The sequence below is a fragment of the Chenopodium quinoa genome, unplaced genomic scaffold, assembly GCF_001683475.1.
Source record: "Chenopodium quinoa cultivar QQ74 unplaced genomic scaffold, ASM168347v1, whole genome shotgun sequence".
Classification (NCBI taxonomy): domain Eukaryota; kingdom Viridiplantae; phylum Streptophyta; class Magnoliopsida; order Caryophyllales; family Amaranthaceae; genus Chenopodium; species Chenopodium quinoa.
The window spans coordinates 2,616,955-2,629,284 of NW_018744991.1; the positions used below are offsets into that span (position 1 = coordinate 2,616,955).

A 12,330-nucleotide genomic window follows, 5' to 3' on the forward strand; every position below is an offset into this window, starting at 1 on the left:
CAAAGACCCACATCCAGCCAACCACAACTCCACCCACCCAACCCGTACATCAACTCTCCCTCGTTGCTAATCGCACCCACCACCAACAACAATAATCCCTTGCCCAACCCACTACTCCCTCCTAAACACATAAACACCAAGAAGCCGCATTAAGTAAGCTGCTGCTGCAACTCTAATCAATCAGATCACCATTCTATCAAATCTCACAAAATAATTTTAATCATACAATTCATCTAATTAGTTAAAAAATTTAGTTGTCGAGGAGATAATTCGTAACGATTGAAGGCAAAAGCTCCAAAATTAATAAGCCTTTTTAGTTTGAAGAAGAATTGATGAAAAATCAAAGCAAATAGCAATTGAAAGGGAGCAGAGAAATTGAAGGAGGAGAGAGAAAATGGAGTGTCGAATGAAGGAGGAGAGAGAAAATGCTAGAATTTTTTTTTGATATTATGTTTGATTGGGATAAATTGTAGCCATTGAATGCAATTGATCCAACGGTTGTAATATGTCCTCACATATAATAATGTTCTCACATAAGAGATGTGGTCTTATATATATATATATATATATATATAGGGGAGGGATCCGGTAAGAACCCCTCCTTATATAAGAACCCTAGTTATATAAGAACCAATCTCAACCGTAGGATTAAGTAATTTTGGACGGTTAAGATTAAAACAAGTATCCTTCCTCAAACACCTAACCCACCGTCCAAAATTTTCTCTCTCCTCAAACTTTCAAAACCTGTTGTCTTTCTCTCTCCTCAAATCCCAAATTCGAACACAAATTCGTGCAATTTTTTGTTCAAATTTTACACAAACAACCTAAATTGCTCAAATTGGGTACTTTCTTTTTTCAATTTTGTTCAAATTTTCATGAAAAACGCATGATATTCAAGTAGATTTTTCGATTTTGTTTTTGCGATTTTATTTTTTTGCGATTTTTATGATTTGATTTTTGCGATGTGATTTATGCGATTTTAAGATTTGATTCATGAATTCCGCATGAGACAAGTCGATTTTGCATTTTTCTGATTTGATTTTCATTTATTTTCGGCAATTTAGGGTTCAAAATTCGGCGATTTAAGAGTTCAAACTACAGCGATTTTAAGGCTGGAAATATTAGGTAATTTCAGTGTTACTCTTGATTATTATTGTTTCATTTTTTTTTCGTCATTTTACCATTTTTTGTGCGATTTGTGTGTGGTTTTGTTGGGCGATTTTTGAGCCATTTTTTAAATTGTTGTTGATTCTTTGTTGGTGCTGTGATCTGGCAAAGCTTGCTGTGTCTTTGTCTGGATGGTGTCTTTTGTTCTATGTTGTTGCTTGGTTGGTGCTGGAATTTTGGAGTTAAGTGTGGTGGTTGTTTTTATCTGGTTTTCAATTTCTGTCTGGAATGATAGTGAAATTGGGTGAATATTGGAATTCAGGACAAAACTACCCGTTGGATTGGTGTGTTCATGTTCATGTAATGCTTAATGTTTTGTTTCTGCTTAATGAGAATTTGAACTAAGCTTTTAGTATTGTATTATGATTTATTTAGAGTTTCCTTAGCTTCATCATAATTGTACCCTTTTTTATTTTTTTTATTTTTTTTTTTGTTACTAGCAATAAGTAAGCTAGCTAGCTTTGCTGCTTTCGAGCCGGGGTTTGATTTTCTAGATGCAAGCTCTGATGGAATGACTGGCCGAAGGACACAAGGCAGAGTTTTGAAATAGGCTATGGGTTCACGACTTTGTGTCTCCCCATAGTTAGGAGGATCTAGCAATATGGTAATAGTAAGGGATTATCATATAATAATTTTAGGTATTTTTCATATGTACAAATAAATAGCATTTGTTTTGGGTCATTAATTTTGTTTTATTATGGTTCATCTAGGTTCAGATTGGAAATTCCCTAGTATCTTGTACTTTGATCATGCATATATAGGCATATAGATAGCCATTTTGTATTAGATGATATGAAAAAAAGAAGGTGGTCTATATATAATTAATTGAAGTACTTGTATATGTTAGTAGGCTGTATCAATGAGTGTAGATAAAGGTTTCATGAATTAAGATGAATCATATATCGAGTAATTGATTCGAATTAAGGGTTGGTTCTTCTTGATTGTTTTTAGAATTACGAAGTATTTTTGAAGTGATAGCTTAATTAAGCTATTTGGAATGGGATGGAATTGATTCCAATTCCTTTCTTTGGTGTTAAGTCTTTTTACGTTACATAAGCTAGATATAATTCTATTCTTTTCTTTGGTTTTTAATTTGCTAAGTTTAGTTAATAACAAAGTTAACATACTCTAGCTAGATTCCAATAGTGAGCTACACTTCTCTAAATTTCTAAACACTTTAATTGATATATACAATGCCTAAAAGTGAGTCCTACACGAAATTTTAATTTAGAACATAGGGTGAAAAAATTTAGAACATAAGGTGAAAAAGTTTAGAACATAAGATAAGGTTTAGAACATAGACTAGTAAAGTAATTTAGAACATAGATAGAAAAAATTTAGAACGTACGGAAAAAAAAAATTAGAAAATAGGTAGAAAAAATTTATAACATAGGATAAAATTTAAAGCATTCGGAAAAAAATTAGAACATAGGAAAAAATTAGAACATAGGTTGAAATAATTTAGAACATGGGCTGAAAATAAACTCAATCAAACCTTATCATGTTTCTGTTTCATTTGTCTTTTAAACTCAATCAAACCATATGATTATGTTCTATTTTGGGTTTTTCACTCTCTAGCATGTTCTAAACTCTTTTTAAGCATGTTCTAAACTATTTTTCAGCATATTCTAAATTATTCCTATGTTCAAAAATATAATAATAATGTTGGAATGTTACTAATGTTTTTGATTTCTTAATGTTGCAGTAAAATGCAAGGCCAAAATGAAGAAATTAATATACAAGAAGAAGAAATTACTTATGTAAGAAAAAGGTAACTAAACTAATGTTCTAAACTTTACCTATTATGTTTTAAATTTTGTTCTAAAGTTTTCCAATATGTTCTAAAGTTTTCCCTTAAGTTCTAAAGATTTGTATTATGTTCTAAAGTTTTCCATTATGTTCTAAAGTTTTCCATTATGTTCTGAAGATTTGTATTATGTTCTAATATGTATCCATTATAGTTTATGTTCATCTTATCCCTTTATATTTGCACTCTATTTAATGTTAGTTGTATTCTAATTATTTTTGATTGTTTTTAAAGGAAAGTTGAAAACGTTGAAGCGGAAGTAATTGATAGATCGGAATTTGAGAAGCATATTGAAAGTAAAAGTGTTGCTATAAGACATAGAAAACTTCCAACAAGGCTTCAACCACCTCGAAAATTGCAAAAAAAGGAAGGAAGAGAAAAAGATCAAGAAGAAGGAAAAGATCAAAAAGAAGAAGAGGGTAATAATGTTGAGGATGATGACGAGAATAATGATAGTGAAGATGATGGTGAGGATGATAATAAGGGTGATGTAAAGATGAAAGAGAAAGATGAAAAAGAGGAGATGGAAGATGATAGTGAGGAGGAACAAAAAATCAATAAAAAAAATCAAACTCAGGTAATAATACTCTTTAATCTTTACAATCTTTATTTTTATGTTCTAAAGTGCACGCTTATGTTCTAATTTTGCTTATCTATGTTCTAATTATGTTTATCTATTCATGGTGAGGATGTGAAGAAGAAGAAAAGAAAGATTGAAAAAGAAGAAGATGGTGAGGATGTCCAAGTAGTAGAAGCTAATGAGCAAGATAAACTAGTTAAGAGGCAACCTTATCAAAGAGTACCTCCTACTCAATTCATGAAGGATGTGTTGATAAATCTTTCGGAAAAACAAAAGCAAGCTATTCGGAACATTGGTTTTGGAGGCTTTTTGGAATTGGATTTACCAATCCATATTAATTCTACGTAAGTAGTAGAATGTTATGTTCTAAAATCATATTCTAAAATCATAAGTATTATCAATGTTATGTTCAAAATTATGATTTGTCATGTTTGAATTGCTATACACTAATGTTCTAAATTATAAGATTATGTTCTAAATTAGTTATGCTCTAAATTTTGTGCATATGTTCTAAATAATATGATTATGTTCGAAATTAGCTATGTTCTAAATTATGTGCATATGTTCTAAATTGTATGATTATGTTCTAAATTATGTGCATATGTTCTAAATAATAGATTATGTTGTAAATTACTTATGTTTTAAAGTTACTTCTTGTATTCTAAAATTATGATCTCTCATGTTTGAATTGCTATACACTAATGTTCTAAATTAATTTTTTGTTATGTTCTAATGTATGTTTATTATGTTCTAAAATAGACTTTTTTTTTATTATATAATGTTCTAAATTATGTTCAAAAGTTTAAATATTATACTAAATGTTTTAATCTTCTATGTTCTAAAGATTGACTATTATATTCTAAATATAGCTGTATTGTGCTTTAAATCTTACATTTTTCATTATAATTCTAGGTTGACAGAAAACTTGGTTATGAATTTTGACACGGAGAGATGTTGTTTGATGTTACCAAAGAGAAAACAAGAAATATTTTTGGAGGCAATTGATGTTCATTTGGCTTATGGGTTGCCATTGGGAGGCAAAAGGATTGAGCAACCAAATGATGAGTCAAATCTGAAATGGAGCAAGTTTCTAAAAGCTTGGAGAAGCAAGTTTGGCCTCAAAAAAGTATGATGATATAATGTGGTTATGTTTTAAATTTTATGTTCTAAAGTATGAATTTTATGTTCTAAAACGTAGATCATTTATGTAGTTATTTGACTTGTAATGTTCAAAATTATATTTAGCTATTTTTATGATATTATATTGGTATAAGATGGTTATGTTATAAATTGTATGTTCTAAAGTGCTTTGCTTATGTTCTAAAGTGTTTTCTGCTTTAAAATAGATCTATTATCTCCATAGGTTTTAATTTATATGTTTTTTTTTACCTCTAAAAGGGAAGTCCAACCAACAAGAGATTGATTGACAGAATTCAAGAATTGAAGAAGGAAAAATCAGTTTCTGATGAATTTCTTTGGAACTTTGTGGTATGTGTTGTCAATTGTTGCATTCGATCAACAAACAACCCACAACTATACATTAAATTCTTGTATAGTTGTATGGATGTAAAGAAAATTGCTGAATTGGATTGGTGCACATTTGTGATTGAGCACTTGAAAGATTCTGTAAGTGTATGGAAGAAGGGAAATTCTTACTTTACAGGTCCTTTACCTTTTCTACTCTGCCTACTGCCCCTCCTATCTTCTTCAAGGTTAATTTATATATATTTTGTAGTTGAAGGCATTTGGTGAATTTTATGAAGAAATTGATAACAAGAGTGTCGTTTTGTCCACTTTCGAAACAAGAAACATTGAGATGAAATGGAAGAGCAATGCAAACAAACATGATTGTGGAGTATTTTTGTTGAAGCACATGGAAACCTATGAAGGACAATGTCAAAAACAATGAAATTCGGGGCTAGAGAAGGGTAATGTACGTGTCAAGACATATGATTGATTAGGTTCTAATTACATCTCCATATTCTGATTATGTTCTAAAGTAATTCTGATTATGTTCTAAGTTAAATGTCTATGTTCTAAAGTAAATCTGATTATGTTCTAAAGTAATTATGACTATGTTCTAAGTTTAATGTCTATGTTCTAAAGTTAATCTGATTATGTTCTAAATTACTTGATTATGTTCTAAAGTAATTCTGATTATGTTATGAGTTAGATGTCTATGGTCTAAAGTTAATCTGATTATGTTCTAAAGTAATTATGATTATGTTCTAAGTTTAATGTCTATGTTCTAAAGTTAATCTGATTATGTTCTAAATTACTTGATTATGTTCTAAAGCAATTCTGATTATGTTATAAGTTAGATGTCTATGTTCTAATATTAATCTGATTATGTTCTAAAGTAATTATGATTATGTTCTAAGTTTAATGTCTATGTTCTAAAGTTAATCTGATTATGTTCTAAATTACTTGATAATGTTCTAAAGTAATTCTGATTATGTTCTAAGTTAGATAGATTATGTTCTAAAATAAATCTGATTATGTTCTAAAGTAATTATGATTATGTTCTAAGTTTAATGTCTATGTTCTAAAGTTAGACTAAATTTAGAACATAGGCAAAAAAAATTTAGAACATAGGTAAAAGAATATTTTGAACATAGGAAAAAAAAACTTTAGAACATAGGTAGAAAAAAATTAGAACATAGGAAAAAAAAAAAAACTTTAGAACATAGGTAGAAAAAACTTTAGAACATAGGTGTAGAATATACGAACAACTTTAGAACATAGGAAAAATTTGGAACATAAGAAAATGATTTGCAACATAGTAAAAATTTAGAACATAGAAAATTAGAACATTGGGTAAAAAAAATTAGATCATAGGAAAAAAAAATTGGAAATTTAGAATATTGGGGAAAAAAAATAAGAGCATAGAAAATAAGTTTAGAACATAGGGTGAAAAAATTTAGAACATTTTAGAACATAGATAGAAAAATTTAGAACGTACAGAAAAAAAAAAATTAGAAAATACGTAGAAAAAATTTAGAGCATAGGATAAAATTTAGAGCATACGGAAAAAATTTAGAACATAGGTTTAGAACATAGACAAAAAAATTTGAATATAGGATATATATTTAGAACATGGACAGAAAAATTTAGAACATAAACAATAAAATGTAGAACATAGGAAAATAGTTTAGAACATACATATATTTAGAGCTTAGATTGAAAAATTTAGAGCTTAGATTGAAAAATTTAGAGCTTAAGCAATAAATTTTAGAACATATGCAAATAATATTTAGAACATATGATAAAACCTATTAGCTCAATTGGAAGAGCACTATGCAAATGCATAGAGGATGTAGGTTCAATTCCTACATAGGTTATCTTTATAAATAACTAAAAAAAACTTCAAATGTTTTTTTTTAAAAAAAAAAATCCAATAAAACAAATTAAATTAGCACTAAGTTATATGAGCAGAAAATAAGTAGACTAAATTTAGAATATAGGAAAAAAAAACTTTAGAATATAAGTAGACTAAATTTAGAACATAGGAAAAAAAAAAATTAGAACATAGGTAAAAGAATATTTAGAACATAGGAAAAAAAAAACTTTTAAACATAGGTAGTAAAAATTTAGAACATAGGAAAAAAAAAACTTTAGAACATAAGTAGACTGAATTTAGAACATAGGCAAAAGGTAAAAGAATATTTAGAACATAGGAAAAAAAAACTTTAGAACATAGGTAGAAAAAATTTAGAACATAGGAAACAAAACTTTAGAACATAAGTAGACTAAATTTAGAACATAGGAAAAAAAAAAAATTAGAACATAAATAGACTAAATTTAGAACATAGGAGTAGGCAAAAAAATTTAGAACATAAAAGAAGAATTACAGAAATGCCATTACTAAAGGATCATTTTAGGTGGTTAGATCAAAACTAATAAAGGGCTGAGATTGGTTCTTATATAAGATTGGGTTCTTATATAGAGGAGGGTTCTTACATGAGCCTTCCTCTATATATATATATATATATATATATATATATATATATATATATATATATATATATATATATATATATATATATATATATATATATATATATATATATATATATATATATATATATATATATATATATATATATACTTAACATAAAGCATTAATGTTTGTCCAATCATGTTTAATTGTTTTTACGAATTAATCAAAATAAAAACATGCAAAATGTATGTCACCAAAGTTAAAATTTACCTTACCCAAGGATCAGAGCACTAAAACGAAAACGTTCTAAATAATTATGTTCATATACCAAAATATTAATGCACAAGACCTCATACTTAGCTTAATCATTAGTTACATTATAATCAAAGATCAAAATATAATTAACGTCTAACTTGGGGTATGTAGTCTAAGGTAACCTCCACAATAAGACACAACGTATAATGCCGGTTTGTCTTGTCCCACAAACATTAACAAGGCAATTAAGTACTAAGTAGTTTATAATATCGTAATTATATTATATACTCAATTAGCAAGGCAATTATGTCAAGCTTAATAATCAATCTAATGCATGCATGATAATTTCAATGAATATTCACACCAAGTTTCCATATATTTCGTAGCACATGAATGTAGTCACCGGCCTCTAACTAGTTTATAATATAAACTGACACAAATTGTATGGTTTGCCGGCTGAATGAACTTGTTTGTAATATTATTCTTTGATTATTAGAATATGTATGTAATCCAATATCAACTAGTTTCACAATTGTCTCCCATGTGTTGGGGAAATTATGTGCACTCTTCTTTGTTCCTTATTATTTAAGGAAGTAAAAACATCAAAACGTCTTTTTTAGTTTTGCTCTCGCCTTACTTTTAAAGGGACATCCATGAATATGATCCATTGATCCATGTAACTAAAATCGTGGCCAAGGAGAAATCAAAAAGTTTTTCTGCCTTGTAGTATCGTAGATCTTGAAAACATATAATACAATTATTGGAATTATATGAACGAATAAGTATTAATTATCTAGATGTTGCACTAAAAATTTCCTTTTATCTCTCTAACCCCATCCCTATCCTTTCACACCGCCTCCACCACCTCCTTTATCTCAGGCCCTGCTCGCTAGTTGCTGGCGCGTTTCTCCTAACTGTCGCCGACGAGTCCAGTCCTTCTGTTAATTTTCTTTTTCGCTGTTTAATTTCTCGCTTTTTTGGCTTGCTGGTGAAGAATACAGGGAAATCGTTCTCTTCGGTGGTTTCGTGGAATTCGGTATATCGTCAAGTGTTTTGCGGCTTGCTTCAACGAATCAAGAACCAAAGGCTACTCTTAAGTACGTCGTTGTCGAAAGGAATTTCGTTAATTAATTTCCCAACGGTAAAGGTGAAGTTAAGGCTAGGGTTTCCTCGCGTATCCAAGGTTAGGTTAAGTGAGGGGTTCTTCTTGAATTGCCGTTGACGATTGTTCTTGGTGTTAGATTTGGTTTCTGCCGCTGAGGTTTTATCAGGTTTTCGTTGCCTTTTCTTGTGTTTGTGTGCTTGATTTCTCGTTGCCTTTTCTCACACATGTTTATGTGCTTGATTTCTTTCAGTATTTGTTATTGGTTTGCTTTAGTTTAATTATGTTCTTGTATAAGTTGCTTGTTTTGTTGATTGGGTTTTTGTTTTTAAATAATTCTCTTTCTCTGCTTGGTCATGAGTTAGAGTTCCATAGAGTAGTTCTAGTTTTGGAAGTTAACGAAGTGTTGCCATGGTCTTCTGAGCCTTGTTGGTCAGTTTTAAGGGTTGTAAGATTACACAATCCCTTGATAGTTGGGTTGGGGTCCTACTGGTAGCCTTGTCGGGGTATGAATATGTTCCCCTGGCAGTTAAAACAATTCTCCAGGGGGTGAAATTATTTGCGCAGGTGGATGGTTTTCCCTGCATATGGAGTTTGCAGGAGGAGCGTGGTTTTGAGGGAAGAGTTTGGTTTGCAGCTCTTGTTGCTTGGTTGTGGGATGATATGGGCATTCATGCAATTGCTATCATCCCTTTGTTAGTTTTGGTGATGACAAAGTCAGTCATCGATGTTAATTAATATCTTGAAGGAGGCTACCCATCTTTAATGTTTGGGTTAAGCAAAGTCCTCCATTTTCTTGCATTCTCTGTTGGTAGAGTTGCAAGAAGAGAACCTGCATTTGGATGCACGGTTTCTCATAGTAGAGTCGTTAAAGCATATGACTTTATAGGTTTTGTTCCCAGACTCTTAGGATGCAACAATGCATTTCAACCATACCCATAGAAGTGGAATGGTGTCAAAGGTCCGTTCTTCAGCAAAAGGGTGCATATTTCTGGTTCTTCCGTCTCCTAACAATTTCCATCATGATTTTCCTTCAGTGTCAATGCCAGTTCGGGTTCTCTTCAATGTTTATGACCTGCGCTCTTGGTCCATCTCAACTATTTATGTTGATTTGGCTTCTCTTGGTCCACAGCATGGATGTGGTTCAGTTTTCTTGGTTGTCCAGGCTCCATAGCTATTGGTTTGATGCAAGATTTTTTCAGTATTTTGTTCTCTTCGTTCTTCCTGTAATGGTTGGTAGTAAGCCGTATTCGAGGGTTTGTTTAGGCGTGTTGCTTAGCTCTCTTAGGTTGTACTTCTGTTTTTATTTATAAAGTTCTCTTTGTCAGAAAAAGAAAAAGTATTAATTATCTTATTTATCGCATAATGATGTACAAGTACAACACTATTTTTAAAACACATGCTATGTACAATACTCGCCATCTCATAAAATAGTACCTATTTTATTTTACACACGCGGTCTTAGTTTCAAGGTACGTCTTTGACTATCAAAATCTTTAATTGCGCATTAAATAACAATTATAAAAAGTTAGTATTATCATACTAAACATTGAGATTATCTATGATATCTCGATCACATTACTATATTCAATTCTTCCTAGTATATCATTGAGAATTTGTTGTTAAAGTTTTGAGCGTGAAAAAGAAATGGGCATGGTATTATAGGGAGTTTCTATTTAATACCGTTGGGAATTTCATCCCAAGTCCCACTTGGAAGAAATAGCAAGGTAAAGAGCTATTTATATAGTGGTGCTCAATACACTAATACAAGGCCTTTTGGGAAGGAGCCCAAAAACAAAACCGTGCGGGCTTGGCCCAAAGCAGACAATATTGTACTAGCTAGTGAGTGTATGAGCATGCATCGACGACCTAACAAATGATATCAGAGCCGGGCGGTTCGGTCCGGGGCGGGTGACTGTCGTGGAGTATGTGGGGTGTTCCTCGTGTGTCCTCGATGTTTGGTGATCTGTGCCCATTGTGTCAAAAGTCCTCTTGATAGAGTTCAAACTGGACAGACCAGGGGTTGTCCTATAACCGGTGGGGTTACCTTGTAACTTATGGTTGTAGTGAGTGGGCATGGTCTGATGGTTTGCGAACCATGGTAACTGATGGTGTAATCAGGCGACTAGTTCCGATGGTGTATCGGCGGTACTGAAAGGGGCGAGTAACAAATCGGGTTTATCGTTCGAGGGAAGGACCCATGAGTGGTGACGTGTTCCTTGGTCTGAGGGAAGGATTGTTGGGAATTTCATCCGAAGTCCCTCATAGAAGAAATAGCAAGATAAAGAGCTATTTATATAGTGATGCTCAATACACTAGTACAAGTGGGAAGGAAGCCCAAAAACAAAACTGTACAGGGTTGGCCTAAAGCGGAAAATATTGTACTAGTGTGTGTATGAGCATGCATCGGCGTCCTAACAAATACTTTGACAGCATGAGAGTTGCAGAATTGCGCCATAAGTCCGTTCACATTTTTTTTCTTTTGGTAATAATTTTTTCCAGATATAGGTGTAAAGAGCTGAAATGTGCTGCATTATTATGTTTATGAGCATTAGACTTAGGTAGTTAGGTGAATCTATCAAAAGCTCATTATAATTTCACCTGTGAGTATTCTACATTGGAGAAAGAGGAGAGATGGTTCATTCTATATTGGAGTTACTCCTACTCTCATCGATTGAATTTTAGTATGAAGCCTCCATGGACCTTGTTTGTGGATTGAACTTTCCCCCTCCTCGTTTGAATTGTCCAGACCTATTTCCTATGAGTTTTGTGCTTTTAACAATTTATAAGCACAATAATCATGATCAATTCTATAGTGAAGCACTTCATCTGATAAACCAACAAATTTAAATTAATGACAATTGTGATTTGTGAATAATTCAATAAACGTGGACACCGGTTTGAGTAATAGTTTTAAGTTAGCACTATTATGAGAAATTATATTATTTTTGAACATCAATTTAACAAATTGCTCTACCTCATTATCTCCTAATATATATATATATATCACTAATAAATAAAGCCGGTCTCGCAGTCAGGTCACGAGACATCGACACTTGGCATTCCAGTTTTTCGCCAAGTGTCAAGCCACGTAGACGACAAATAGATATTATTGTGATTAGATTAGATGCCACGTTAGATTGGATTGGATAAATTTATTTAGGATAAAAAAAGTATACATAAAATAATTTATAATTCTTTAGATTTTTTTTTTATTGACAATTGAATTTTACTTATAGCGACACATCGCATATTATAATTAACATGAATATCCAATTAACAATTACTCCTATACGAATAACCACATATCATTAATTTTTTTAGTCTACCATTGATTTACCATTAAAGCTTTTGAATCAGGTATTTTTATATTCGGTTGTAATATTTATGTGTATGTTTTTTATTTCGTTAGTGCATTAAAGAAGTCAAAAGAAACTTTACAATACAAGGGAATCTTGAATTGAATTCAGATCAATGTT

General features: G+C 31.2%; 1 protein-coding gene across 3 annotated transcripts; it reads left to right on the forward strand.

Moving 5' to 3' along the window:
- Positions 1 to 588: 588 nt before the first annotated feature.
- LOC110706947 (putative pre-mRNA-splicing factor ATP-dependent RNA helicase DHX16) lies at positions 589 to 5,950 on the forward strand. 3 transcript variants are annotated; one of them, XM_021884952.1, is made up of 8 exons: positions 589 to 842; positions 1,065 to 1,125; positions 1,608 to 1,805; positions 2,873 to 2,938; positions 3,209 to 3,551; positions 3,672 to 3,898; positions 4,467 to 4,680; positions 4,953 to 5,950. In XM_021884952.1, exons 4-8 carry the CDS (start codon positions 2,877 to 2,879, stop codon positions 5,304 to 5,306), a joined length of 1,200 nt encoding a protein of 399 aa, XP_021740644.1. In that variant the 5' UTR covers positions 589 to 842; positions 1,065 to 1,125; positions 1,608 to 1,805; positions 2,873 to 2,876; the 3' UTR covers positions 5,307 to 5,950. The 3 variants fall into 3 exon arrangements, with proteins under 3 accessions (XP_021740644.1, XP_021740645.1, XP_021740643.1); XM_021884953.1 differs by having other exon boundaries at positions 1,608 to 1,771; XM_021884951.1 differs by lacking the exon at positions 1,608 to 1,805.
- The last annotated feature ends 6,380 nt before the right edge of the window (positions 5,951 to 12,330 follow it).

Bases quoted from the DNA above. Each gene is read 5' to 3' on its own strand.
- LOC110706947 (XM_021884952.1), top strand. From the start codon at position 2,877: ATGCAAGGCCAAAATGAAGAAATTAATATACAAGAAGAAGAAATTACT. The intron at 2,939-3,208 runs GTAACTAAACTA...TTGTTTTTAAAG, and splicing joins ATTACTTATGTAAGAAAAAG to GAAAGTTGAAAACGTTGAAG. The intron at 3,899-4,466 runs GTAAGTAGTAGA...TTATAATTCTAG, and splicing joins CCAATCCATATTAATTCTAC to GTTGACAGAAAACTTGGTTA.